General features: G+C 40.2%; 1 protein-coding gene across 8 annotated transcripts in view; it reads left to right on the forward strand.

Annotated features, from left to right (window-relative positions):
* The first annotated feature begins 601 nt into the window (after nucleotides 1-601).
* TRIM33 (tripartite motif containing 33) overlaps nucleotides 602-27,061 on the forward strand; it is a 188,029-nt gene continuing 161,569 nt past the window's right edge. For all 8 annotated transcript variants that reach the window (XR_014054729.1, XR_014054730.1, XR_014054732.1 and 5 more), the window contains exon 1: nucleotides 602-1,264. Coding sequence is in view for 4 of the 8 variants with exons in the window: in XM_081493362.1 (XP_081349488.1) it covers nucleotides 739-1,264 (526 nt within the window). In the remaining 4 variants the exon portion in view is untranslated. The remainder of the gene's footprint in view (nucleotides 1,265-27,061) is intronic.

The raw sequence follows: 27,061 nt of genomic DNA on the forward strand, positions 1-27,061 counted from the left end.
GAAAAAGCCTCTCAGTTGATTGGTTTTCTGATGCGTAGCAACGGCAGAGAAACAATCACCTTAAGAAGCTAAAAATAGCGGTTAAAGAGTCTTTTTTTCTTCATTGAGTTTTTTCAGCCTATTTCTGGTACGCCGCCAATTAAAAACAAAAAATCCTCCCTTTAATGCTCCCGAGAGATACAATCATCCAAAGGAACGCGGCCAATTAAAGCACAGAGACCCAGAAGGCCTAGGAGTATAACCCCGCGCGGAGGGACGTTTCCGCGGAGATGCGCCAACCCTGGGAACCGCGCCACCCGAGAGTCCCTCGCTCCGCAGGAAGCAGCCCCGGCCTTCCACCCTTTCCCGCTCTTCCCCGTATAGTGGCCGCGTCCGAGCTCTTAACCACCCGCGACTAAAGGTAGTTCGGCGTCAACAGTCTCTGGCATTAAAGGCTCACTGCGAGCGGAACTGCAGCGGGGCAGAATCTTACGTGCTGGCCCCAGAGGTCGGGAGGGGCAACCTGGACGGCTGCGCGCCCGCGCCCGGAGTTCCCGCCTCCCTCCGGAGGACGTCCGTGCGTACGTGCGCGCGCCGCGCCCGCCCTCCAGCGTGCGCGCGCGCTCTCGTTCGGTCGTTCTCTAGCCTGCTCGTTCTCGGCGGCCGCTCTCGCTGCGGCTGCGGCTGGGGCTGGGGGCGGCGGCGGCGGCTGCGGCGGCGGGCGGCGCGGGGCGGTCCGGCGGGTTCAAAGAGGAAAACATGGCGGAAAACAAAGGCGGCGGCGAGGCTGAGAGCGGCGGCGGGGGCAGCGGTAGCGCGCCGGTAACTGCCGGGGCCGCCGGGCCCGCGGCGCAGGAGGCGGAGCCGCCTCTCGCCGCGGTGTTGGTGGAGGAGGAGGAGGAGGAAGGCGGCAGGGCCGGCGCGGAGAGCGGCGCGGCCGGGCCCGACGACGGGGGGGTGGCCGCGGCCTCCTCGGGCTCGGCCCCGGCTGCCTCAGCCCCTGCAGCCTCAGTGGGCCCTGGAGTTCCTGGGGGGGCGGTATCGACGCCAGCCCCAGCTCCGGCCTCAGCTCCTGCTCCGGGTCCCTCGGCGGGGCCGCCTCCTGGACCGCCAGCCTCGCTCCTGGACACCTGCGCCGTGTGTCAGCAGAGCCTGCAGAGCCGGCGTGAGGCGGAGCCCAAGCTGTTGCCCTGTCTTCACTCCTTCTGCCTGCGCTGCCTGCCTGAGCCCGAGCGCCAACTCAACGTGCCCATCCCGGGGGGCAGCAACGGCGACATCCAGCAAGGTGAGTGGGAGGCCCGGCCCGAGGTCTGGGCCGAAGGGGTTTGCTGTGCCGAGGAGGATCTGGGGTCCTCTGAGAGTACTCGGGCGCGGGGCTGCTCGGACCGGCGTGATCCTGAGGATTCTCAGAGGTGAAAGACACGGCTCCTGGGACAGTTTTCGGAGAAGCTGAACCTCCAGAGAGACGGGGAGGGTGAAGGGAGGGGTGCCGGCTGCGAGAGGCTGGGGGAGGGGACGCCGGCTGCAGGGGAGGTTCGTGGTGTGCAGATACGGGCCGGGAAGGCGTGGACTCGGGCCGAGCGCAGGTTCGGGAGCTCATGGAACGGATTGTGAGCGAAGAGGGGGGTCTGGGAATCCGCCTGTGAGAAGCGTTTTCAAGGGAGGGCCCAGCCCCGAGAGGTGTTGAGGAGGGAGTAGGTAAGAGATAAGGGCAGTGAGGATGAATTGCCTTAGAAGGAGATCTTTTCAAAGCTAGGGGAAAGAAGGACTAGAAAGGTTAAAGGGCACTGGAGAATTTGGGGCTAAGAAAAGGCGTCTGGTAGAAAGTAACTTAAGGATGACATTGAGAAAAAGGAACTCTGGAAACAAAATAGCTGTGAGGGGCCTGCATGGCTAGGGAAAAAAACCTTAGGTTTAGGAGTAAGTGGAGTCACTCAGTCGTGTCCGACTCTTTGTGACCCCATGGACTATAGCCTACCAGGCTCCTCCGTCCATGGAATTTTCCAGGCAGTAGTACTGGAGTGGGCTGCCATTTCCTTCTCCATTAGAGGTAAAGGAGAACTGAACTTTGAAGGTAATTGGGTGTTAGGGAGAGTTGGGCTGAATTTCAGTTCTTGGACATTAATGGACCCTTAATGTTTCGGACACCGTGCTACGATTGGATAAAATACTCAGTGAGGAGCCGGTTCACTGCCCAACATAGAGGAAACAGACGTGTAAGATACAACAGTGGAGGTGGATACAGTGATTGTGGCACAGTCAAGAGAAGGTCAGGAAAACTTCACTGAAAAGCAATCCTTGAATAGATTTCTTGAAGGATGAGTAGGTCACTGAGTTGCAGAGTTTTCAGAACACAGGGCACCTTATACATTCTTGGGACAGATCAGGTCATCACTGGAAATTAAGTTGATTTGATGGGCTGAGTAGGTAAGAGGTCACAATCCCTTACCTGAAGCTCGTGGGACCAGGTGTGTTTTAGAGGTCAGAATACTTTGAAAATTTTTCTTTTCCCTTCTGAGGTCTTCAATACTCCAGCGGGGTCTGGGTTAACAATTCATTATTAAGTATTAATGTTTCTGTAGTGAGGCATATGAATATCACTAATGGGATAGAGAAATAACTCCCCACAGTTCAGGGTGGGTTTTGTTGCAGACTCATGAAAAAACTTTAAAATTTCAAAGCTTTTGAAGTTTGGGGCTGAAGGTAAGGGATTGTCGACCTGTACTAAAGGGTTTTGGATTCATCCTGTAGAATGCATCACGGTACATTGTAGATAGACTAAAGGGAGTCCCTCACAGACTTTTTTTTTTTTTTTTAATACTTATTTATCCTTCAAAGATCTTCCTTGCAGCATGCGGGGTCTTTTAGTTGTGGCATGTGGGATCTAGTTCCCTGACTAGGGATTCAACCTGGGCCTCCTGCATTGGGAGTGTTGTGTCTTAGCCACTGGACCACCAGGGAAGTCACCTCACAGACTTTTGTATTAGGATAAAAGGATGACATTTGTGATCTAGAAAGATTGCTTGGGGTCACATTGAGAGGTAAGGGAAGAAAAAACCTGAGGCAGGACTAGTTAGGAGAATTCTGTCAGTAATCTAGGAGAGAAATTAGCCAGTAAAGAACTGTTGTCAGGTGTTGAAGAAGAAGTGTTTTGCTATGGGGGGAAGGTATGGACTTCTGGAGAAAACTTTTTTCTTGGATGCCTACTTGGTCACTTCTTGCTTGTGAGTCGGACAGATTAATTTTACAAGGACAAAAATTACCTACCTCATAAAGTTATTGATAGAACGAAGTGACTTAACAAAGTGACTAGTACATGGTGCTAGTACATGTAACAAAGTGACTAGTACATGGTAGTTATTAGTGAAATGGCAGCTAGTTTATCATTGATGGTAACTAATTGTAAGTAGCACTGAGAATGGAGATGAGGGGCCAGTTGAGATTGGTGTGAGAGAGACACAGGTGTCTAGGCCAAGTTCCAGGTTTCTTGTTTGGTGGGTGGCAGTGCTATTAATGCAAGATAACTCAGGCACAGAAACGGGTGTGTATGTGTGTTTTGGAGGGAGGATGTAATGATTTCAGTTTTGGATTTGAAGTATTATTGAGACCTGCAGGTAAGAATGTTAAAAGTGAGGGTTTAATTGATGGAGAAGATACTAAATGATAATGGGTATAGGGAGGGTGGATAATGGTTGTATAACTAACTGCTGAGGGCCTCATGAGTATAGTTAAGACTTGTGAGATTCAGTGTTCTTTTGGGAACCTGGATTAGGTGAGAGATTTAGAGGGGATACAAGATGAAAATTGTGTTTCATTGATGTGGCTGAGGGACCGAGGTTATGAAATTAGTTCTGTTTTATTTATGCAGGACAGAGAATAATTGTGTGTAAATGTCCTTTTCACTTTGTCATCCTTTGCTTTTGAACTAGGAGAAATAAGTAGATGAGACTAAACACTGTCAGTCTTAAGGTAGTGTTGCTTTCTAACCAGTATCTAGAACAAATGAAGTCTGGAAGCCACCATATTTTTAGGCAGCAGAGTCTAGAAAATAACTTAGTATTACCTCCTGTGTGTATCTTTTGCTTTGCTTTTTTAAAAAAATCAAACTTGCTGTCTGGAAGGAACACTGGATTGAAGTTGGCGAACATAGTTCTGCCCTTTGTTTTCTGGTTCCCTCAGGTTCATCATGTTTCTGTCCTTCAGTTTCTTTATCTCTAAAATGTAGCTTATAGTTCTTCACATTTCTCATTAAATCAAATTAAGTAATGAAAGTGAAAATACTTTCTTACACTGTGAAATGCTTTGCAATTGTAAGGTATTATTGAACAGCCTGTGATTCTATCTCTGGTCAGGATAGGCATGGTTGGTAGTTTGATTTACTGTCTTAAGTGGTTCCGAAGCAGTGACATTACCCTCCCTTCTAATGGCCTTGTTTTCCTCTTTTTCTAACACACAAAAGTTATTCAAACCCTTTAGCTGTTCCTTTTAGATCCATCATTCTCCAAGTGTGGTTTCTGGACTAGCAGCATCAACATTATCTGCACTCTTGTTAGGAATGGGCCCCACTCAAGACCATGTAAGCAGAAATCATTTTCAGTAAGTCCACCAGGTGATTTTGATGCACCCTAAATTTGAGAACCACTGTTCTTAAGGGAAGGGCTACTCACTTCAAATGTTGCCTCTGCAGAAAGACCTTCTGACTTTTATTTTTTTTAAGGCTTTATTTTTAAAGAGCGATTTTTGGTTTACAGCAATATTAAGAAAGATACAGAAAGATAAGGAAATTTCCCATATAACTCTTCCCCCCTCAGACCTAAATAGTATCTCCTATTATCAACATCCCTCACCAGAGTGGTACATTTTTGAGAGTTGATAGCCCTACATCATAATCACCCAGAGTCCGCAGTTTATGTTAGGGCTTCACCCTTGTTGTACATTCTGAGAGTTTGAACAAATGTAGTATAATAACATGGTTTTGTCATAATATCATACAAAGTATTTTCACTGCCCTGAGAACTCTGTGTCTGGTTGCTCTTTATAGTACTGTTAGTTGGCTATCCCATATCTGACCGGGGGTTTTGGAACCAATCCCTTGAGATTACTAAGGGACAATTGTAGTCTTCCAGGTCGATCTTTGACATATTACCTTTATTTCTTCATTGCACAGATAAAATTCAAAATGTTTTCTTGTTTTTGTTTACTTGTTTGTTCCTTGTTTCCCACTGGAATATTGTAGAGTGAATGTTGAATAAATAGATTTTGGATGAATAAGAATCATATGGAGAGCTTTTTAAAATACCATTTTGGGAGTTTAAGAAATTGTTTCAGTTTAATTGGGGATGACACTGGGAATTTGAATTTTTAATAAGTATCTTGTTAATTCTGGTTCTGGAACCTTTCACACTTTGAGAGGCATGGATTTAAATATTTTGAGGAGAAAAATTGATTTATGTGCTTTTGGAGTATTTGGAAAATCAAAATAGATAAGTTAGTTAATATTTGTTGAATCTCAATAGTGAGCTTTTTAAGGTGCTTTTGTGTTTATTTTTTTAGGTTTATTTCAGGTTGAGTCAGAATAGGTATCAGTAGTGGGTATTTGCAAATCTAATAATGTATCAATAAAAGTACAAATATGTATTGATGCATCTGAATAGCCTCTCAGATGAACTCTTGAAGGAGTTGAGACTTGAGTTGAGACTTTTGTAGTAGGGCATAGACAGCATGGTGATGTGGATGAAGATCTGATTTGGGAGTAACTTGCATTGCTACTGCTAAGTCACCTCAGTCATGTCCGACTCTGTGCGACCCCATAGATGGCCGCCCACCAGGCTCCGCCGTCCCTGGGATTCTCCAGGCAAGAACACTGGAGTGGGTTGCCATTTCCTTTTCCAGTGCATGAAAGTGAACAGTGAAAGTGAAGTCGCTCAGTCGTGTCCGACTCTTAGTGACCCCATGGACTGCAGCCTACCAGGCTCCTCCATCCATGGGGTTTCCCGGGCAAGAGTACTGGTGTGGGGTGCCATTGCCTTCTCCGAACTTGCATTAGGTTCTGCTATTAATTTACTGTGTAGCTTTGGGTGGGTCAGCTAGACAGCCTCTCCAGGTCTGCAATATGAAGTAGTTGAGTTCTTATCCAGTAAAATTCTGATTCTGTTACTGTTTTTAATGCTAACTTTTTACATCTACCTAAGCTTAATATACTTACCTTCTGTGGGGAATAATGGAAGAATCAACATGGGAAAATGATTCTGTTTACGAATCTTCAACTTTTTGTGAAAAGTCTGAGATGGCAACATCTATGTTGTAAGTGAGAGAGAATACCTCTGGATATAGTGTGAAGAGCTCTTCCTCAAAATGGTTTTATCACTGAGCATGGACTTCCCAAGTGGTTCTAGTGGTAAAGAACCCTCCTGCCAATGCAGGAGACATAAGAGACGTGGATTTGATCCCTGGGTCGGTAACATCCCCTGGAGGAGGAAATGGCAACCCACTCCAGTATTCTTGCCTGGAGAATCCCATGGACACAGGAGCCTGGCAGGCTATAGTCCATAGGGTCCCAGAGTTGGACACCACTGGAGTGACTTAGCACAGCATGTGGTGAACCACTAGGGGAATCTTTGGTTAGAGCTCTTGGAAGTTCTTTCCCTAGCAGTATAATATGTATTATAAATGGCAGTTGGCTAGTTCTGGTTGTGGCTTATCTGGGAATTTTTTTTAGGCCCTACTTGAGTTTTTGAATGATAATATAGGCATCAGCAATCAGTCATTAAAGATGTATCAAACAGAAGCACTTTAACAACTTCTAGCATTGTGGTTGGTTAAATGTACACAATTCAGGAATCAGAATGCAGTCAGAATGCCTGCATTTATTTTTGAGCTCTATTATTTACTACTTGAATGACTGTGGGTTTGTTACTTAGCATCTGTAAATTGAGAAGAATAATAATACCTGTTTCATAGTGTTATTGTGAGGATTAAATGGGTCAATACACTGTAAATTGCTTCACATAGTGCCCGGCACCTGGTAAATCCCCAATACATCGTACTACTCTTATTTCTGTTGACTTCCAGTTGTCCCCCATTGCCTTTGTGATTACTTCTGTCTCATGATAAGCAGCAAGAAGAGGCAGGAAGGCAAATTGTTGGTGTTTTCCTGACATTTGATGAAATAGAGCACACCTGACAGTTTCTTGCATTCCAGATCTCTCCAGCGGCCTAAAACTTAGGTCAATTCGTGTTCTAAATCTAAAGTCTTTACGATGTCTGATATCGCTACACCAAAAGTTTTAGTTAGGAAAATCTAATTGCTTTTCATTTTCTTATGTATACTCCTCTTAACAGACACTAAATGAGAATAGTAACTTAAAGTACTTTCTCAAAGTTGGTCTATGAAACTGAATTGGGGGGTGACAGTGGAGAGAGGATTGTCTCTGATACACTTTTAGGTGTTGGCAAAGTTGAAACTGTTTTCATTATAACACTGATTCATTATTTGCCTTATTCACTGTTCTGATGTTTGTATTAATAATAGGAAATCAATGATGGATAAAATTGCTTGGGACCTTAGCAGAAATTAAGATAGTACCTCCAGACCTCTCTTAAAAGCTACTCTGTCTCTACCATCACATACTTAGAGTAAAACTACCGCCACCAACAAAAAAAGTCATGTTAGTTTTACTTTTATGTCCTTGAAGCAGTAAAAATTACTTTTAAAATCTTGATCCTTAATATTGTGTGTGGTAAAATGTGATAATGCAAAGTGCTTCTGCAGACTGAAGTGCGGTAAGACAAGTACTCGTGCAGTTTGAATTCCAAGCTGGATTAGTTGCTTTTTTTCTTGGAAAATAATTTTTACTTGAAAGAATGATTAACAAACTATGGTGTGGATATTTGGCAGCCATTTTCTTAAAAATGAATGAACTGAGCTCTGTCACTTTAAGGAAAACAACTGATGTTTTATGTTGCCAGTGATAAAAACTGAGCTTATAAATGAAAATTAGGATTTTGGGAAACTTGTATCTTATCATTATTTAAAGGCTTTTCTGATAAGTTTGGTAGTGATACTAACTTTTTTTTCTTTCACACTGTACAATGAAATGTCAACATTTGGAAGATCTACATAGTGAGACAGTATTTTCCAAATGACCAATGCATGATATTACAAAATCATACATAGAAGAAAGATTCAAAGTGCAAAATAGACTAATAGATTTTAACGTAAGGGAGCAGTAAAAGTTCATCACTATGGTAAATTTCACATTGCAACTGATGTTTAAGAAATAAATAAAAACTCTGCAATTTTCAAATATATTAAAGAAGAGGATCCACAGATTGTCATTAAAATACTCTTCCCTTTTTTTTTTAAATTAGTCTATCTATTTTTTAACTTTACAATATTGTATTTGTTTTGCCATACATTGACATGAATCCACCATGGGTGTACATGCTTTCCCCTTCCAGAACCCCCTTCCCACCTCCCTCACCATCCCATCTCCCTCCCCATCCCATCACTCCGGGTCATCCCGGTGCACCAGCCCCGAGCACCCTGTATCATGCATCGAACCTGGACTGGCGATTCGTTTAACATATGATAATTTACATGCTTCCGTGCCATTCTCCCATATCCCACCCCCGCCCTCTACCATATAGTCCATAATACTGTTCTATTTATCTGTGTCTCTTTTGATGTCTCTAATACAGGTTTATCTTTACCGATTAACTAAATACCATATATATGTGTTAGTATACTATATTGGTGTTTTTCTTTCTGGCTTACTTCACTCTGTATAATAGGCTCCAGTTTCATCCACCTCATTAGAACTGATTCAAATGTATTCTTTTCAATGGCTGAGTAATATTCCATTGTGTATATGTACCACAGCTTCCTTATCCATTCGTCTGCTGATGGGCATCTAGGCTGCTTCCATGTCCTGGCTATTATAAATAGTGCTGCGATGAAGTTCCCTTTTCTTAAAATGGTCGTATTTGAGGCCAAGTTTTCCTTATATTCTTCAAACAAAACAAACCTCTCACAACAGGTTAAATACGAAAACTATATTCAGACATCTATTAAACTGGATATTCAAGAGATTTAAAAAAATATGAATCAGTGTCACTCTTTACTAAAACTTTTTGTTTTGTTTTGGAAATTATTTCTGATAAATATTTTACTGCAGCATTCTGTGTGTTTATTTTTAAATGAATTAATAAAATATTGATTTTAATGAAACACTATTATTAACAATTATTTATTGTTAGTCAGCTATACCCCGATACAAAGTGTTTTTGGTGTTAAAAATAAATAAAAATTTTAACTGAAAATAGAACTGCCATATGACCCAGTGTATACCACTGCTGGGCATACACACCGAGGAAACCAGAAATGAAAGAGACACATGTACCCCAGTGTTCATTGCAGCACTGTTTACAGTAGCTAGGACATGGAAGCAAGCTAGGTGTCCATTGGCAGATGAATAGATAAGAAAGTTGTAGTACATAATACACAATGCAATATTACTCAGATGTTAAAAACAATGAATTTGAGTCAGTTCTAATGAGGTAGATGAAACTGGAGCCTATTATACAAAGTGAAGTAAGTCAGAAAGAAAAACACCAATACAGTATATTAATGCATATATATGGAATTTAGAAGATATTAAGAAGAGGTGGCAGGAATACACACAAGAACTGTACAAAAAAGATCTTCACGACCCAGATAATCACGATGGTGTGACCACTCACCTGGAGCCAGACATCCTGGAATGTGAAGTCAAGTGGGCCTTAGAAAGCATCACTATGAACAAAGCTGGTGGAGGTGATGGAATTCCAGTTGAGCTATTTCAAATCCTCAAAGGTGATGCTGTGAAAGTGCTGCACTCGACATGCCAGCAAATTTGGAAAACTCAGCAGTGGCCACAGGACTGGAAGAGGTCAGTTTTCGTTCCAATCCCAAAGAAAGGCAATGCCAAAGAATGCTCAAACTACCGCACAGTTGCACTCATCTCACATGCTAGTAAAGTAATGCTCAAAATTCTCCAAGCCAGGCTTCAGCAATACGTGAACCGTGAACTTCCAGATGTTCAAGCTGATTTTAGAAAAGGCAGAGGAACCAGAGATCAAATTGCCAATATCCGCTGGATCATTGAAAAAGCAAGAGAGTTCCAGAAAAACATCTATTTCTGCTTTATTGACTATGCCAAAGCCTTTGACTGTGTGGATCACAATAAACTGTGGAAAATTCTGAAAGAGATGGGAATACCAGACCACCTGACCTGCTTCTTGAGAAACCTGTATGCAGGTCAGGAAGCAACAGTTAGAACTGGACATGGAACAACAGACTGGTTCCAAATAGGAAAAGGAGTACGTCAAGGCTGTATATTGGCACCCTGCTTATTTAACTTCTATGCAGAGTACATCTTGAGAAACGCTGGGCTGGAAGAAACACAAGCTGGAATCAAGATTGCCAGGAGAAATATCAATAACCTCAGATATGCAGATGACACCACCCTTATGGCAGAAAGTGAAGAAAAACTAAAGAGCCTCTTGATGAAAGTGAAAGAGGAGAGTGAAAAAGTTGTCTTAAAGCTCAACATTCAGAAAACTAAGATCATGGCATCTGGTCCCATCACTTCATGGGAAATCGATGGGGAAACAGTGTCAGACTTTATTTTTGGGGGCTCCAGAATCACTGCTGATGGTGACTGCAGCCATGAAATTAAAAGACGCTTACTCCTTGGAAGGAAGGTTATGGCCAACCTAGATAGCATATTTAAAAGCAGAGACATTACTTTGCCAACAAAAGTCCGTCTAGTCAAGGCTATGGTTTTTCCAGTGGTCATGTATGGATGTGAGAGTTGGACGGTGAAGAAAGCTGAGCGCCAAAGAATTGATGCTTTTGAACTGTGGTGTTGGAGAAGACTCTTGAGAGTCCCTTGGACTGCAAGGAGATCCAATCAGTCCATCCTAAAAGAGATCAGTCCTGGGTATTCATTGGAAGGTCTGATGTTGAAGCTGAAACACCAACACTTTGGCCACCTCATGCGAAGGGTTGACTCATTGGAAAAGACCCTAATGCTGGGTAGGATTGGGGGCGAGAGGAGAAGGGGACGACAGAGGATGAGATGGTTGGATGGCATCACCGACTCGATGGACATGGGTTTGGGTAGACTCCGGGAGTTGGTGATGGACAGAGAGGCCTGGCGTGCTGCATTTCATGGGGTCGCAAAGAGTCGGACACGACTGAGCGACTGAACTGAACTGAACTGATGGAATTTAGAAAGATGGTAACGACTGCCCTATATGCAAGACAGCAAAAGAGACATAGATATAAAGAACAGACTTTTGAATTCTGTGGGAGAAAACGAGGGTGGGATGACTTGAGAGAATAGCATTGAAACATGTATATTACCATATGTGAAATAGAGGACCAGTCTAAGTTTGATGTATGAAACAGGACAGTCAAAGCCAGTGTACTGGGAAAACCCAGAGGGATGGGATGGGGAGGAAGGTGGGTGGGGGGGTTTGGGACGGGGGAAAACGTGCAACTGTGGCTGATTCATGTCAATGTATGGCAAAATCCACCACAATATTGTAATTAGCCACCAATTTAAATAAAAAATAAATAAAAGTTAAAAAAAACAATTACATTAAATAGGATATTTTAAAATCCCCAGTTTTTCTTTCTAATACAGTACATGTTGATGGATAAAACCCATCTAAACAAAAACTTTTTAGTTTCTCAATGATTGAGTGTAAGAGGGATTCTAAGAACAAAAAGTTTGAGACTTCTTTAAAGGGGTATAGCAAAGTGATAAAGTAGAGTCATTAGAAAGAGTATCAGACCATGGAATAGTGGAAGACGGCAGATTCCTACATTTATAGTCCTTCATTTTGGGGGTACCCATCACAGTTCATAAAGAGCTTGTCCCCCAAAGAATGTAAAGAGGAAAAGAGTACTTAATAAGTTACTCAAAGAGTTGGACCTTTTGTAACTAGCTTGCTGTGGATCTATTAATTTTGTTTTTTCCTATTTATGACTGGTTGACTGAGTTCTACCATTTTATTTTTCAGAGGACAAGTTCTGAGGTTGGACTCATAGTGTTGGATACATTAATTTTGTCTCCTCTGTGGTCACAGATTATATCACCTCCTTTCCTAGCCAGCTTCTAGAATGGACATCTGTCCCCAGGGGAAGTGGGAAAAAACAAGGATGAATGAACATAAATGCACCAGTTTTAGAAAAATATTTAAAATCTGTATCTTAATGATGTGTAAATATCATGAATTATGTGGTACTAGGGAAAAATACTTTTTGAATGCTTGTTACGTGCAGTTTGTTATTGCTTCTGTGAATAACATGTCCATATGTCTTCTGTTTCTCTTTAGTTTGCTAACATTTTAGAAAAAATTTTGATTTGTAAGAATTCTTGGTAAGTTCTGTATACTGATACTTTGTTGGTTATATAAATTGAAGATTTATGGCTTGGTGTGATAGCCAACCTCTAAGATGGCCCCAGTGTTCTCTTTAGTTTTTATACCCTTCTTTAGTCATTGCTTACAGTGCTTGTTTGGGTGACTAACAGAATATAGCAGCATTAACAGTGCCTTCTGTGGCTTCATTAAAGGTATACAGCTTTTTCCTTATCCTTTGAATTCCTTGTTCTCAGTGAAAACAAGCTGTCACTCTAACAGTTCTGAAAAGAACTGGGGTCTGCTAGCATCCAGGACCAACTTGCCAGCCATGTATATGAGCCACTTTGGAGGTGGATCTTCCAGCATGATCAGGCTTGTAGATAACTGCAGTCCTGGCTGACATCTGACTGCAGCCTCATTAGAGCATAGAGAGAACCACTTGCCATATCACTCCCAGATTCCTGACTCAAAGAAACTGAAAGATAAATTGTTTTGCTCCACTAAGTTTTGGGATAATTTGTTACACAACAATAAACTAATATACAAGAGTTTTTCTTCTTTAGAAAGCTGTGGAGAAGGAAATGGCAACCCACTCCAGTATTCTTGCCTGGAGAATTCCATGGACAGAGAAGCCTGGTGAGCTGCAGTCCATGGGGTCACAAAGAGTCGAACTCGACTGAGCGACTAACACTTAGAAAGCTGTCTTTTGATAGATGAGAGGTTTTTAAAAAATCAGTTTCCCCCCTTTTTTTCTACCTTTAGTGCTTTTCATAAAGCTACAGTAAACCTTGCTATACATTAATTTCATCTCTCCATATATACCGTGTTCATCTTAAAGATTATCTTGACTGATCTGGACTTTCAGCTCTTACATTAGAATCATCTTGTGAAAGTTCATTTTAAAAACTTGTCTGTATTTATGTTGGAATTGCTTTGAATATATAGATTAATTTGGGAGAAAATGCTATCTTTACAGTATGGTGGCTGCCTGTTCAGAAATATTGTATGCTTTTCTGTTTGCTTAAATCTTTTGTTTTTGAATATTAATATAGTTTTTTCCCCTAGAAAAGTCTTTCATGTCCTTTATGAGTTGTTCTTATATACTTTGATTTTACTATAAATGTTTCCCTTGAATTATATTTAATTATGTTTGCTTTGTTTTTCTTGTTTTTCTTTTTTTTTTTTTTTAAATAAATTTATTTATTTTAGTTGGGGGCTAATTACTTTACAATATTGTAATAGTTTTTGCCATACATTGACATGAATCAGCCATGGGTTTACATGTGTTCCCCTTCCTGGACCCCCCACCCACCTCCCTCCCCATCCCATCCCTCTGGGTCATCCCATTGCCCCGGCCCTGAGCCCTTGTCTCATGCATCGAACATGGAATGGTGTTCTGTTTCACATATGATAATATACATGTTTCAATGCTATTCTCCCAGAACGTCCCACCCTCACCTTCTCCCTCAGAGTCCATAAAACTGTTCTATGCATCTGTGTCTCTTATTCTGTCTCGCATATAGGGTTATCGTTACCATCTTTCAAATTCCATATATATGCATTAGTATACTGTATTGGTGTTTTTCTTTCTGGCTTACTTCACTCTGTATAATGGGCTCCAGTTTCATCCATCTCAGTAGAACCGATTCAAATGTATTTTTTTTAATGGCTGAGTAATATTCCATTGTGTATATGTACCACAGCTTCCTTATCCATTCGTCTGCTGATGGACATCTAGGTTGCTTCCATGTCCTGGCTATTGTAAACAGTGCTGCGATGAACATTGGGGTACATGCGTCTCTTTCAATTCTGGTTTCCTCGGTGTATATGCCCAGCAGGGGGATTGCTGGGTCATATGGCAGTTCTATTCCCAGTTTTTTTTCCCCAATTTTTCCAGAATATTGGAAATAAAAGCAAAAATAAACAAATGGGACCTAATTAAAATTAAAAACTTTTGCACAACAAAGGAAACTATAAGCAAGGTGAAAAGACAGCCTTCAGAATGGGAGAAAATAATAGCAAATGAAGCTACAGACAAACAATTAATCTCAAAAATACACAAGCAACTTCTGCAGCTGAATTCCAGAAAAATAAACGACCCGATCAAAAAATGGGCCAAAGAACTAAACAGACATTTCTCCAAAGAAGACATACGGATGGCTAACAAACACATGAAAAGATGCTCAACATCACTCATTATTAGAGAAATGCAAATCAAAACCACAATGAGGTATCATTTCACACCAGTCAGAATGGCTGCTATCCAAAAGTCAACAAGCAATAAATGCTGGAGAGGGTGTGGAGAAAAGGGAACCCTCTTACACTGTTGGTGGGAATGCAAACTAGTACAGCCACTATGGAGAACAGTGTGGAGATTCCTTAAAAAACTGGGAATAGAACTTTTTTTTTTTTTAAACTTTATTGAATTTGTTACGATATTGTTTCTGTTTTATATTTTTGGTTTTTTTGGCCGCAAGGCATGTGGGATCTTAACTCCTCGACCAGGGATCGAACCAGGCACTCCCCGCATTGGAAGGCAAAGTCTTAACCACTGGACCACCAGGGGAGTCCCTGTTTTTCTTGTTTTTCATTTTACTTTTTAAATATCTGAAGTGTATTGATTTCATGTTTATATTGAAATAATTCCATCAGATAATTCCATTATCTGAAGTTCCTGAAGTCCTGTTTTACTATTACTTGCTTCTGCCTGTTCGTGATTATGGTAGATGGTCTCTTCCATTGTTTCATAGTTTTGGATTTTGAACATATATATACTAGAGCTTTAATTATGAATCCTGCTAGAACTGGTTTTTGGGAGCAAGTCTCCAAACAGTAAAAAAGAGCCTTTGCTTCTGTCTGCTGCCACCATTGAAAAGTCACTGAAGTCAATTTTTAGTTTGGTGTTTCTTAGAACCTGCAAATGTTGATTTAGAGTTTTTATAGGCTGACTTGTATTGGGGACTTCTTGGAAGAAAACTTATTCCCTCACTCTGAAATCAGAGTGGCAGTTTTTTCCCTATGCTATTGGTCTGATTTAAAGTTTAACTATCTTGATTATTGGCTTAGGTACTCTTTTGAGGATGTAATGCTTCAAGCCTCCCTTATAAAGAGAGTCTTGGTTCTAATTACATGGACTTCCCTATTCTTTGTTTACTCCCTTGTTTGTACATCCCAAGAAAGAATAATAAAGTTTCTGAGCCTTTGCATTTTTTAAGTTCTCTTTATTTTATTCTTGTATTTCAATGATAGCTTTGATGTAGAATTCTAGGTTAAAATTTTTTTTTCTCAGAACTTTAAGTTGTCTCTTCCAGTGTTGCTGATGCTAGTTTGATTTTGCTCCTTTGTATGACCCCAATTAGATTTTTTTTGTTTTATTTATTTCCTCTTGGCACTTTTCAATATTTCTTCATCCTTTTCTGAAATACAGTGATGTGTCTCTTTTTTTCCTTTCATTGTTTTTAAAAGTTCACTGTGCTTTCTCTGTTTTGTACTGTTCATTTATAGTGAAAAAAAGTTTAAACTTGAAAACAGTTTTTTTGTAAGGACCTTCTCCATGCATTTCCCCTTAAAGCTCCCCTCCCCTCACTTTTTTTGGAGCTGTTACTATTTGAATGTTTGCATTACTGGGTTCATGCTGTCTCCTACCTTTTCTCTTATGCTTTTCTTCTCCTTTTTTTTGGTCGTGCTCCATAGGTTGTGCGATCTTAGTTTTCCAACCAGGGATTGAACACAGGGTCTCCACAGTGAAAGCACTGAGTCTTAACCACTGGGTTACTCAGTTGACATTTTGAAAGATCTCCTTGACTTTATTTTTAATCTTGTTTTCTCTTTTTTATATTGATCTCTTTTTGTCTCAGAGGGGCTTCCTCATACAGTGGATAATCCTTGGTTCTCTTCCTACTGGGTTGGCCAAAAAGTTCCTTTAGTTTTTTAAAGTAAAAATTTAAGACACATTTTTCATTTTTACCAAGAACTTTATTGAACAGCATATTCTCCATTTTGTTCCACTACATTCTGCTATTTTTCAGGCAACTTCATAATTTCATCTTCCCAAAACTTTTATCTTTCTGCGCAAAGAACTGTTCCAGGTACCTTTTACAGTCTTCCAGGGAATTGAAATTTTTTCCATTAAGAGAATTTTGTAAAGACCAAAATAAATGGACATCTGAAGGTGCAATGTCTGGTAAATCCAGCAGATGAATCAGAACTTCCCAGCCAAGCTGTAACAGTTTTTGCCTGATCACCAGAGAAGCATGTGGTCTCACATTATTTTGATGAAAGAGTGTGTGGTTTCTCTTAACTAATTCTGGATGGACGCTTTTTGTTGCGTGCTGCCTTGGTCTAAATAGGAGCAGTACCAGTTGAAATTAATTGTTTGGTTTTTCCGAAGGAGCTCATCATAGAGAACTCTTTTCCAATCCCACCATATACACATCATCACCTTTGGATGAAGAGCAGCTTTGGTGTGGTTGGTGGTAGCTCATTTCATTTGTCCCACAGTCTCTTCCATTGCACATTATTGTACAGTATCCACTTTTCATCACTTATCACAATTGGTTTTAAAAATGAAACATTTTTTTACCTTTAAGCAGACAATTGCATGTGGGAATATGGTCAAAGGTTTTTTTTTTCCCACTTACGTGGAATCCTAGCATCAAAACAATTTAACATAACCAAGCTGATGCAGATGGTTTTTCAGTGCTTGATTTGGATATTTTGAGTATGTTGGTTAGCTCTTGTGTAGTATAATGTTGATTGTTCTCAATTAATGTCTTGATTTAATCTCTGTCAATTTCAACTGGTCTACCCGACCATGGAGCATGGTCCAGCAAGAAATCTCCAGCACAAAACTTTATAAACTGCTTTTGACACATTCAATCGATCTCATAGTACCTTCTCCATACACTGCACAAATCTTTTCTTACACTTCAGTTGTGTTTTTACTTTCTTGAAATAGTAAAGTGTAATATGCTGAAAATGTTGTTTTTTTCTTCCATTTTCAATATTAAAATGGCTACACAAAAATTCTGCTTGTTTAACTTATATGCAGAGTACATCATGAGATAACGCTGGGCTGGAAGAAGCACAAGCTGGAATCAAGATTGCCGGGAGAAATATCAATAACCTCAGATATGCAGATGACACCACCCTTATGACAGAAAGCGAAGAAGAACTAAAGAGCCTCTTGATGAAAGAGGAGAGTGAAAAAGTTGGCTTAGAGCTCAACATTCAGAAAACTAAGATCATGGCATCTGGTCCCATCACTTCATGGGAAATAGATGGGGAAACAGTGGAAAACAGTGTCAGACTTTATTTTTGGGGGCTCCAAAATCACTGCTGATGGTGATTGCAGCCATGAAATTAAAAGACGCTTACTCCTTTGAAGGAAGGTTATGACCAACCTAGATAGCATATTTAAAAGCAGAGACATTGCTTTGCCAACAAAAGTCCGTCTAGTCAAGGCTATGGTTTTTCCAGTGGTCGTGTATGGATGTGAGAGTTGGACTGTGAAGAAAGCTGAGCGCTGCAGAATTGATGCTTTTGAACTGTGGTGTTGGAGAAGTCTCTTGAGAGTCCCTTGGACTGCAAGAAGATCCAACCAGTCCATCCTAAAGGAGATCAGTCCTGGGTGTTCATTGGAAGGACTGATGTTGAAGCTGAAACTCCAATACTTTGGCTACCTCATGCGAAGAGTTGACTCATTGGAAAAGACCCTGGTGCTGGGAAGGATTGCGGGCAGGAGGAGAAAGGGACGACAGAGAATGAGATGGCTGAATGGCATCACCGACTCGACGGACATGGGTTTGGGTAGACTCTGGGAGTTGGTGATGGACAGGGAGGCCTGGCGTGCTGAGATTCATGGGGTTGCAAAGAGTCGGACACGACTGAGCGACTGAACTGAACTGAACACAAAAATTCACCATTTTAATTAGCTTTTTTTAATGCACAGATAAGACAGCTGTCACAACACAATCTGACAAAATTATTTTGAATGAAGTTAAAGACAACTAAGCATGCTCCTAGAACCATCTTACAGAAAAAAACAAAACGAACTTTTTGGGCCACTCAGTATTTGAGTGAGGCAATAAAATTCTAATTGGAAGTTCAGTGCTTATTAATTGTTAGATCTTACTGTAGATAAGTGGTTGACAAAATACTACTCATGGACCATATCTAGCTTGCTGGCTGGTATTTAACGACTTGTGATTTTTACATTTTTAAATCATTGAACAAAAATCAAAAGAATATTTTGTGACATGAAAATTTTATGTTTTCGTAAGTTAAACTTTTGGAGCACAGTTGTGCCATTTTTTAATGTATATGACTGCTTTCATGCTACAGTGGCAAAATGAGTAGTTGTGACAGATTGTATGTGGTATTCGTTACTTTGTACTGCTTTTTGGTGTACTACAAATTGCAGTGATGCAGTTATAACTTGATAGGCATATGTATAATTGTAGCATGGTATTTGCAAAATTTTAAGTTATCCATGCATACCTATCTTTTCAAACAGGAAAAGAGAAAAGTGGATTTCAAATGTTACACTTTTAAGGGTCAGTGGGATGTGGGTTATTTTGTTTTGAATTAGATGGCAAGGTATTTATTATGCATTTTTACTCTAGCTCTGCTAAAAGAGTACAACAAATGTGGATAATACCAGACTTAAGTACTGGACGTGGTATTCCCAATTCACAGGAAAGCAATGGGCAGAGAAATTAGAAACTTTAGAATGAAATATTTCATCATGGCAGAATTTCTTAAAAATAAAATAATGAAACCAAAATTTTTAAACGTTCAAATATGATTCAGAAGTAGACATTAGTCATGGCTAAAATTTACAGCTTTCCCTTTTAATGTTGGTTGGGGGGTGATAATCTCCTTTCTCATGTGTATGAGGTGACTGATTTTGGCTTTTAATGCTTTTGATTGTAATCCAGGGTGTCTTAATATTGATCCAATTTTCTCTTTCTCTGTTTTGTAGCCCCTATATTGTCATATGGTTTGAAGGTAGGTATCTGAATTAGTAACAGCAGGATAGAATTAGATACGGGTAGGTTTATTTGAATCTGACTAAACTTCATGTACCTTATCTATAAAGTAACATCAGCTTCAGGTTAAATTTTTTCATATTGTTTGCTTATAAAAAATCTCTCAAGTAATATTCTCATTTTATTTTTTTAAATAAACAAACCCACTGAGGCAGAAAGGTAAAATTTTACCTAACTGTGGCTCTCCCATATGGAGGTTAATAGACCAGCCTCAGATAGGTGCCTTTAGGGGCCAGGCAGGTAACAAGTGTAAGACTTACGGAGTATCAAAGCTTGCCTTACCTAAAAGCAGTAAAATTTAGACTTAACACTCCTTCCTGACCAGATGAAAGTGAAGTCGCTCAGTCGTGCCCGACTCTTTGCGACCCCATGGACAGTAGCCTGCACCAAGCTCCTCCGTCCATGGGATTTTCTAGGCAAGAGTACTGGAGTGGGTTGCCATTTCCTTCTCCAGGGAATCTTCCCAACCCAGGGATCGAACCCAGGTCTCCCGCATTGTAGACAGACGCTTTACCGTCTGAGCCACTAGGGAAGCCTGACCAGATAATACCTGATTATCAGTTTTCTACCTTTGCCCTTATTCAGAATCTGATTAGTCACTTTTATTTGAGTTGGACATATTAACAATTTATAATTAGTTTGATATCATAGTTTTAAAAGCTTAACCACTTACATAAACTTCTTCTTTTAGAGTGTCTCAGTAAGTGATATTGTAATGTTTTAATAAGAGTTAAGCATTATTAGAATGATTAGTATTATTTTTACTATTTAGTTAGATAAGAAAATGCGAGAAAAATTTCAAAGTATGAATTGTCTAGTCAAATTGGTAAATTGATTGAAATGCAAGTTCAGTTGATTAGCAAGTTCACAGAAGTCTAACTGGTGATATAGATGCCTTCAGAACTTCACTAATTCTGTACCAAGTCGTGTTGTAATATCCATCTGAAATTTACCTACCTGTTCTTCCTACTTCTGAAAACACTCAAGATTTTACACGTTAAAAAGGGAGTTAGATGAACGGTTCTCAGCTGATGTGTCATAGCAGCATATTACACTCGAGCAGTTCACAGGTCTACTGCCAAATTCTGAACAGCATGAAACTAATTTTTATTACAGTGGCACATTTTATGTCTGTTTGATCTACTGTTGAGTCCAATGGGTCATTTAATGTGGCATGATGAAACTTGCTTATCCTTTCAGGATCTTGGGAAAAAGGCAATCTCATGTCGAAAAGTTGTTTGAAAACTTTGTCTTTTCAGTAGAGAGCATTGTCAAGGTGTAGTAATCAGTTTTGCTTATAGAGTAGTTCTGTGATGGGGACTAAAATAATTGGTTTATTTTTAATGATATGTAGTTTTTAAGTAAATGTTCTATTGAAATGTATATAGAGGTGTAAAAATCTAAAGCATATAGTTCAGTCAGTATGCATAAAGTAAACATACTTTTAAATTCGACAACCAGAATGAGAAAGTACGTTATTACCCTATAGGCCTGTATTCTTTGAGTCTCCTTCCAGTTATTGTATACTACCTGTGAACCTAACTTCTAACAACATAGGTTAATATGCCTGTTTTAAATTTTTATTTATTTATTTATTTGGCTGTGCTGGGTCTTCGTTGCTGGAGGAGCTATTCTCTACTTGTAGTGCAAGGGGTTCTCTTGTTGCAGAGCGTGGGCTGCAGGGCTTCAGCAGTCATGGCACATGAGCTTAGCAGATGCAGCTCCTGGTTTCCAGAGTACAGGCTCACTAGTTTCCCCTCAGCCTGTGGGATCCTCCTGCACCAGAGATCGAACCTGTCTCTCCTGCATTGGCAGACAGATTCTTTACCACTGAGTCACCAGGGAAGCCCTCAAATTTTATTTAAATAGAACAATACAGTATGTACTAGTTTGTGACTGACTGCTTTTGCTGGAGAAGGCAATGGCACCCCACTCCAGTCCTCTTGCCTGGAAAATCCCATGGACAGAGGAGCCTGGTAGGCTGCAGTCCATGGGGTCGCTAAGAGTCAGACACGACTGGGCGACTTCACTTTCACTTTTCACTTTCATGCATTGGAGAAGGAAATGGCAACCCACTCCAGTGTTCTTGCCTGGAGAATCCCAGGGACGGGGGAGCCTGGTGGGCTGCCGCCTGTGGGGTCGCACAGTGTTGGACACAACTGAAGCGACTTAGCAGCAGCAGCAGCAGCTTTTGCTCAACATTGTGAGATTATTCGCATTGCTTTTGGTTGTAGTTTGTTCATTGTCTCCACACCATTCATCGTATGAATGTACTAAAATTTATCCATTCAAATATTGGTGGACATTTGAGTTGTTTATAGTGTGTTTTACTATTGTGAATATGTTTATTTAACATGTCTCTTGGGGAACATATGCACACATTCTGTTGTTTACATCCTTATTTTAGAGTGGACTTGCCGAGTTAGAAGTTGCGCGTGAGTTCAGCTTTGCTAGATAATGCCAGTTTTCTTGAGTGGTTGTATCAAGTTATACATCTGCCAGTAGTGTTTGAGATTTTTAATTGCTTTGCTTTCTTACTAATACTTGATATTATCTGTCTTTGTCATTTTAACTGGTATCCATATCTTGGGGTTTCACATCTATGGATTCAACCAACTACAGATAGAAAATATAAAGAAAAAAATTTTCAGAGTTATAAAGAGCAAAGCCACCCTGGCAACTATTTACATAGCATTTGCATTGTGTTAGGTATTATACGTAATCTAAAGATGATTTAAAGTATATAGAAGAAGAAAAAAGTATATAGAAGGTTGTGTGTAAGTTATATACAAATATTTTTTGATTTTATATAAGGATTTTGATATCTATAGGGGTCCTGGAACCATTCCCCTATGAATACTGGGCAATGAGTGTTTATGTGCATCCTTATGCCTGTACCAAATTGTCTTGCTTATAGTTTTGTAGTAAGATTTAAAGTTGGTAATAAGTCTCCATCTTTGTTCTTCTTTGAGATTATTTTAGTTATTCTATTATAGGTCCCTTGATTTTCTATATGAGTTTTAGCATTGGCCTGTTGATTTCTACAAAAAAGCAAGCTGGGAATTTGATAGAAATTATGTTGAATTTGTAAGCCAGTTCTGAGGAGTATTGCCATCTTAACAACATTAAGTCTTCTGACTCATGAACTTAGGACATCTCTACATTTATAGGCATACCTTGCTTTGTTGTGCTTTGCAGCTGCTGTGTTTTTTACAAATGCAAGTTTTGTGGTAACTCTACATCAAGCAAATCAGCGTCATTTTTCCAACAGCATTTGCTCACTACATGTATCTGTCACATTTTGGTAATTGTCACAATATTTCAAACCCTCCACCATCAAAAGATTACATCTTGTTAAAGGCTCAGATGATGATTAGCATTTTTTAATTGTAAAGTATTTTTTAATTAAGGTATGTGTATATATATATATATATATTTTTGTACACAATGCTGTTGCACACTTGCCAGACTACAGTATAGTATAAGTGTAACTTACATGTACTGGGAAACCAAAAAATTTGTGTGACTTGCTTTATTGTGAAACTCAATTTATTGTGATGGTCTGGAACCAAACCCATAGTATCTCCAAGGTATGCCTGTATTTAGGAATTCGCTAATTTCTTTCAACAGTATTTTACAGGTTTCGGAATATAGGTTTTACACGTTAAGAAATTTATTTCTAAGTACAGTTTGCCCTTGAACATTGTCGTGGTTGGGATGCCAACCTTTTGAGCAGGCAAAGCAAAAATCTGTGTATAATTTACAGTCATTTCTCTGTATATACAGTTTGGTTCTTCCATATCTGTGATTCTGCATCCATAGATAAAACCAGCCATGAATTGTGTGATACTGTAGTATGAAAAAGTGAATTTGCTCACTTGTGTCTGACTCTTTGTGACCCTATGGGCTGTAGCTTGCCAGGCTCCTCCATCCATGGGGTTTTCCGGCAAGAATACTGGAATGGGTTGCCATTTCCTTCTCCAGGGGATCTTCCCAACCCAGGGATTGAACCTGGGTCTCCCACACTGCAGACAGACTCTCTACTGTCTGAGCCACCAGGGATGCCCACTGTAGTATTTACTATTGGAAAATACCAATGTATAGGTATACCTCTGCTGTTCAAACCCATGCTGTTCAGGGTCAACTGTATTGTATTCTTTCTAATGCTATTATAAATGAAAATATCTTCTTAATTTCATATTTTTGAATTGTCTATTACTTCATATTCATTATTTACTGCATACAAATACAATTGAGTTTTATACATTAATCTTTCATTCTTCAGCATGTTCTGAGGACTAAGAAGTACTTTAATTACTATAGCCATTATCTTACTGTTGCTGTTTGTATGATATCTTTTCTTACCTTCCATTGTTGTTCAGTTGCTCAGTCCTGTCTGACTCTTTGTGACCACATTTGAATCTGTTTGTGTATTTGAATATAAATGGTATCTTTTGTAGACAGTATGTAGTTGGGTCTTATTTTTGGTCTTGTTTTTAATCCAGCCTAACAATCGCTGTCTTTTGGTTGGCTTGTTTATTCTATTTACACGTAATGTTACTGTTGATATAGTTGGACTTATGCCTGCCATTTTGCTTTTTGTTTGCTTTATATATCACATAACCTTTGTTCTTTCATTTTTCCATTTCTGCCTTCTTTTGTAATGCTTATCTCCCCAACCCCCAGGACTGCCAATTGTTTGTTTGTTTAGTGACTTGACTGGATCATTTTTTGCCTGGAAAAATCCCATGGATGGAGGAGCCTGGTATGCTTCAGTCCATGGGGCCGCTAAGAGTCGGACACGACTGGGCGACTTCACTTTCACTTTTCACTTTCATGCACTGGAGAAGGAAATGGCAACCCACTCCAATGTTCTTGCCTGGAGAATCCCAGGGACGGGGGAGCCTGGTGGGCTGCCATCTGTGGGGTCGCACAGAGTTGGACACGACTGAAGTGACTTAGCAGCAGCAGCAGCAAATTTATATTCCACTTCAAAAGAACTGGACTTACCAAGGGAACGTTTCATGGAAGGATGGGCACAGTAAAGGGTAGAAACGGTAAGGACCTAACAGAAGCAGAAGAGATTAAGAAGAGGTGGCAAGAAAACACAGAACTGTACAAAAAAGGTCTTAGTGACCTGGATAAACACGATGGTGTGCTCTTTCACCTAGAGCTAGACATCCTGGAGTGTGAAATCAAATAGGTCTCAGGAAGCATTACTATGAACAAAACTAGTAGAGATGACCAAGGCTAGTGGAGGTGACAGAATTCCAGTTGAGCTATTTAAAGTTGTACAAGATGATGCTGTTAAAGTGATGATGCTCAATGTGTCAGCAGATTTGGAAAACTCAGCAGTGGCTACAGGACTGGAAAAGGTCAGTTTTCATTCCAATCCCAAAGAAGGGCAATACCAAAGAAAGTTCAAACTACTGTACAATTGGACTCATTTTACAAAGCAAGGTTATGCCAAAAATCCTTCAAGTTAGGCTTCAACAGTATGTGAACTGAGAACTTTCAGATGTACAAGTTGGGTTTTGAAGAGGCAAAGGAACCAGAGATCAAATTGTCAACATTTGTTGGATCATGGAGAAAGCAAGGGAATTCCAGAAAAACATCTACTTCTGCTTCATTAACTATGCTAAAGCCTTTGACTGTGTGGATCACAACAAACTGGAAAATTCTTAAAAGAGATGAGAATGCCAGACCACCTTACCTGTCTCCTGAGAAACCTGTATGTGGGTCAAGAAGCAACAGTTAGAACCAGAAACAGTAAAACAACTGACTAGTTCTAAATTGAGAAAGGAGTACGTCAAGACTGTATGTTGTTACCCTGCTTATTTAACTTATATACATGGTACATTATGCAAAATGCTGGGCCGGATGAAAGATAAACTGAAATTAAGATTGCCAGGAGAAATATCAACATCCTCACATGTGCAGATAATATCACTCTAATGGCAGAAAGTGAAGAGGAACTATTGAGCTTCTTGATGAGGGTGAAGGAGGAGAGTGGAAAAGCTGGCTTGAAACTCGTTAGAAAAATTAAGACCATGGCATCTGGTCCTGTCACTTCGTGGCAAATAGATGGGGAAAAAGTGGAAACAGTGACAGATTTTATTTTCATGGCCTCCAAAATCACTGTGGACAGTGACTGCAGCCATGAAATTAAAGACACTTGCTCCTTGGAAGGAAAGCTGTGACAAACCTATACAGCATATTAAAAAGCAGAAACATCACTTTGCTGACAAAGATACATACAGTAAAAGCGGTATGGTTTTTCCGTTAGTCATGTATGTTTGTGATAGTTGGGTCACAAAGAAGACTGAATGCCGAACAATTAATGATTTTGAATTGTGATGCTGAAGAAGGCTCTTGAGAGTCCCTTGGACTACTATGAGATCAAACTAGTCAGTCCTAAAGGAAATCAACTGAATATTCTTTGGAAGACTGTTGCTAAAGCTCAAATTCTACAGCCATCTGAAGAGCTAACTCATTGGAAAAGACCCTGATGCTGGGAAGGATTGAGGGCAGGGGAGAAGGGGGCAATGGAGAATGAGATGGTTAGATAGCATTTCCAACTCAGTGGACAAGAATTTGAACAAACCCTGGGAGATAGAGGACAGAGGAGCCTGGCATGCTGCAGTCCATGGGGTTGCAGAGTTGGACACAACTTAGTGACTGAACAATATGAAGCCTCTGATATTTCTTATCAGAGGGCTTAATCTTGGGTATATGTAGTCATCCTGGCATATCATGATTTTAGGTGGGTTCTGTTTATATTTTTGATCTGTTATGATATCTACCTCTCTTGATATCATACCAGGCTGTGCTTTGGGATCTAACTTTTTCCAGAGTCTTTTGTAATAAAATTCAGACCCTGTTCCAAGATAGTTTTTGAGATTGTCTTTGAGGTTTGTCATGATCCCTTTTTAGGTTCCTTGGGTCTCTGATAAACAGTTGACTTGTAGTTTAGCTTATTGTTCTCACGAAGGTATCAACTTCCTCTTGTTTGCCATCAAAATTTTCTGTTTCAGGAAGTGCTCTTAGTTTTGAACTTTTGCATATTTTGTTCCAAGTAAAGTCAGTTGATTTGGAAAGTACTTCAGAGCTTTCTGTTCTTACAGTCTACCTCTTCCCCTAGGTAAATTCTCTGAGCCACTGCTCTGGAGCTGCCAGTCAGTTCAGTCGCTCAGTTGTTTCTTACTCTTTTCGACCCCACGGACTACAGCACTCCAGGCCTCCCTGTCCATCACCAACTCCCAGAGTTTACCCAGATTCATGTCCATTGAGTCGGTGATGCCATCCAACCATCATATCCTCTATCGTCCCCTTCTCCTCCTGTCTTCAATCCTTTCCAGCATCAGGGTCTTTTCAAATCAGTCAGCTCTTTGCATCAGGTGGCCAAAGTATTGGAGTTTCAGCTTCAGCATCAGTCCTTCCAGTGACTATTCAGGACTGATTTCCTTTAGGATTGACTGTTTTGATCTCCTTACAGTCCAAGAGACTCTCAAGAGTCTTTTCCAACACCACAGCTCAAAAGCATCAATTCTTTGATTCTCAGCTTTCTTTCTGGTCCAACTCTCACATCCATACATGACTACTGGAAAAACCATAGCTTTGAC

The sequence above is a fragment of the Giraffa tippelskirchi genome, chromosome 5 (genome assembly GCF_054371585.1).
Source record: "Giraffa tippelskirchi isolate mGirTip1 chromosome 5, T2T-mGirTip1v1.2.pri, whole genome shotgun sequence".
NCBI lineage: Eukaryota > Metazoa > Chordata > Mammalia > Artiodactyla > Giraffidae > Giraffa > Giraffa tippelskirchi.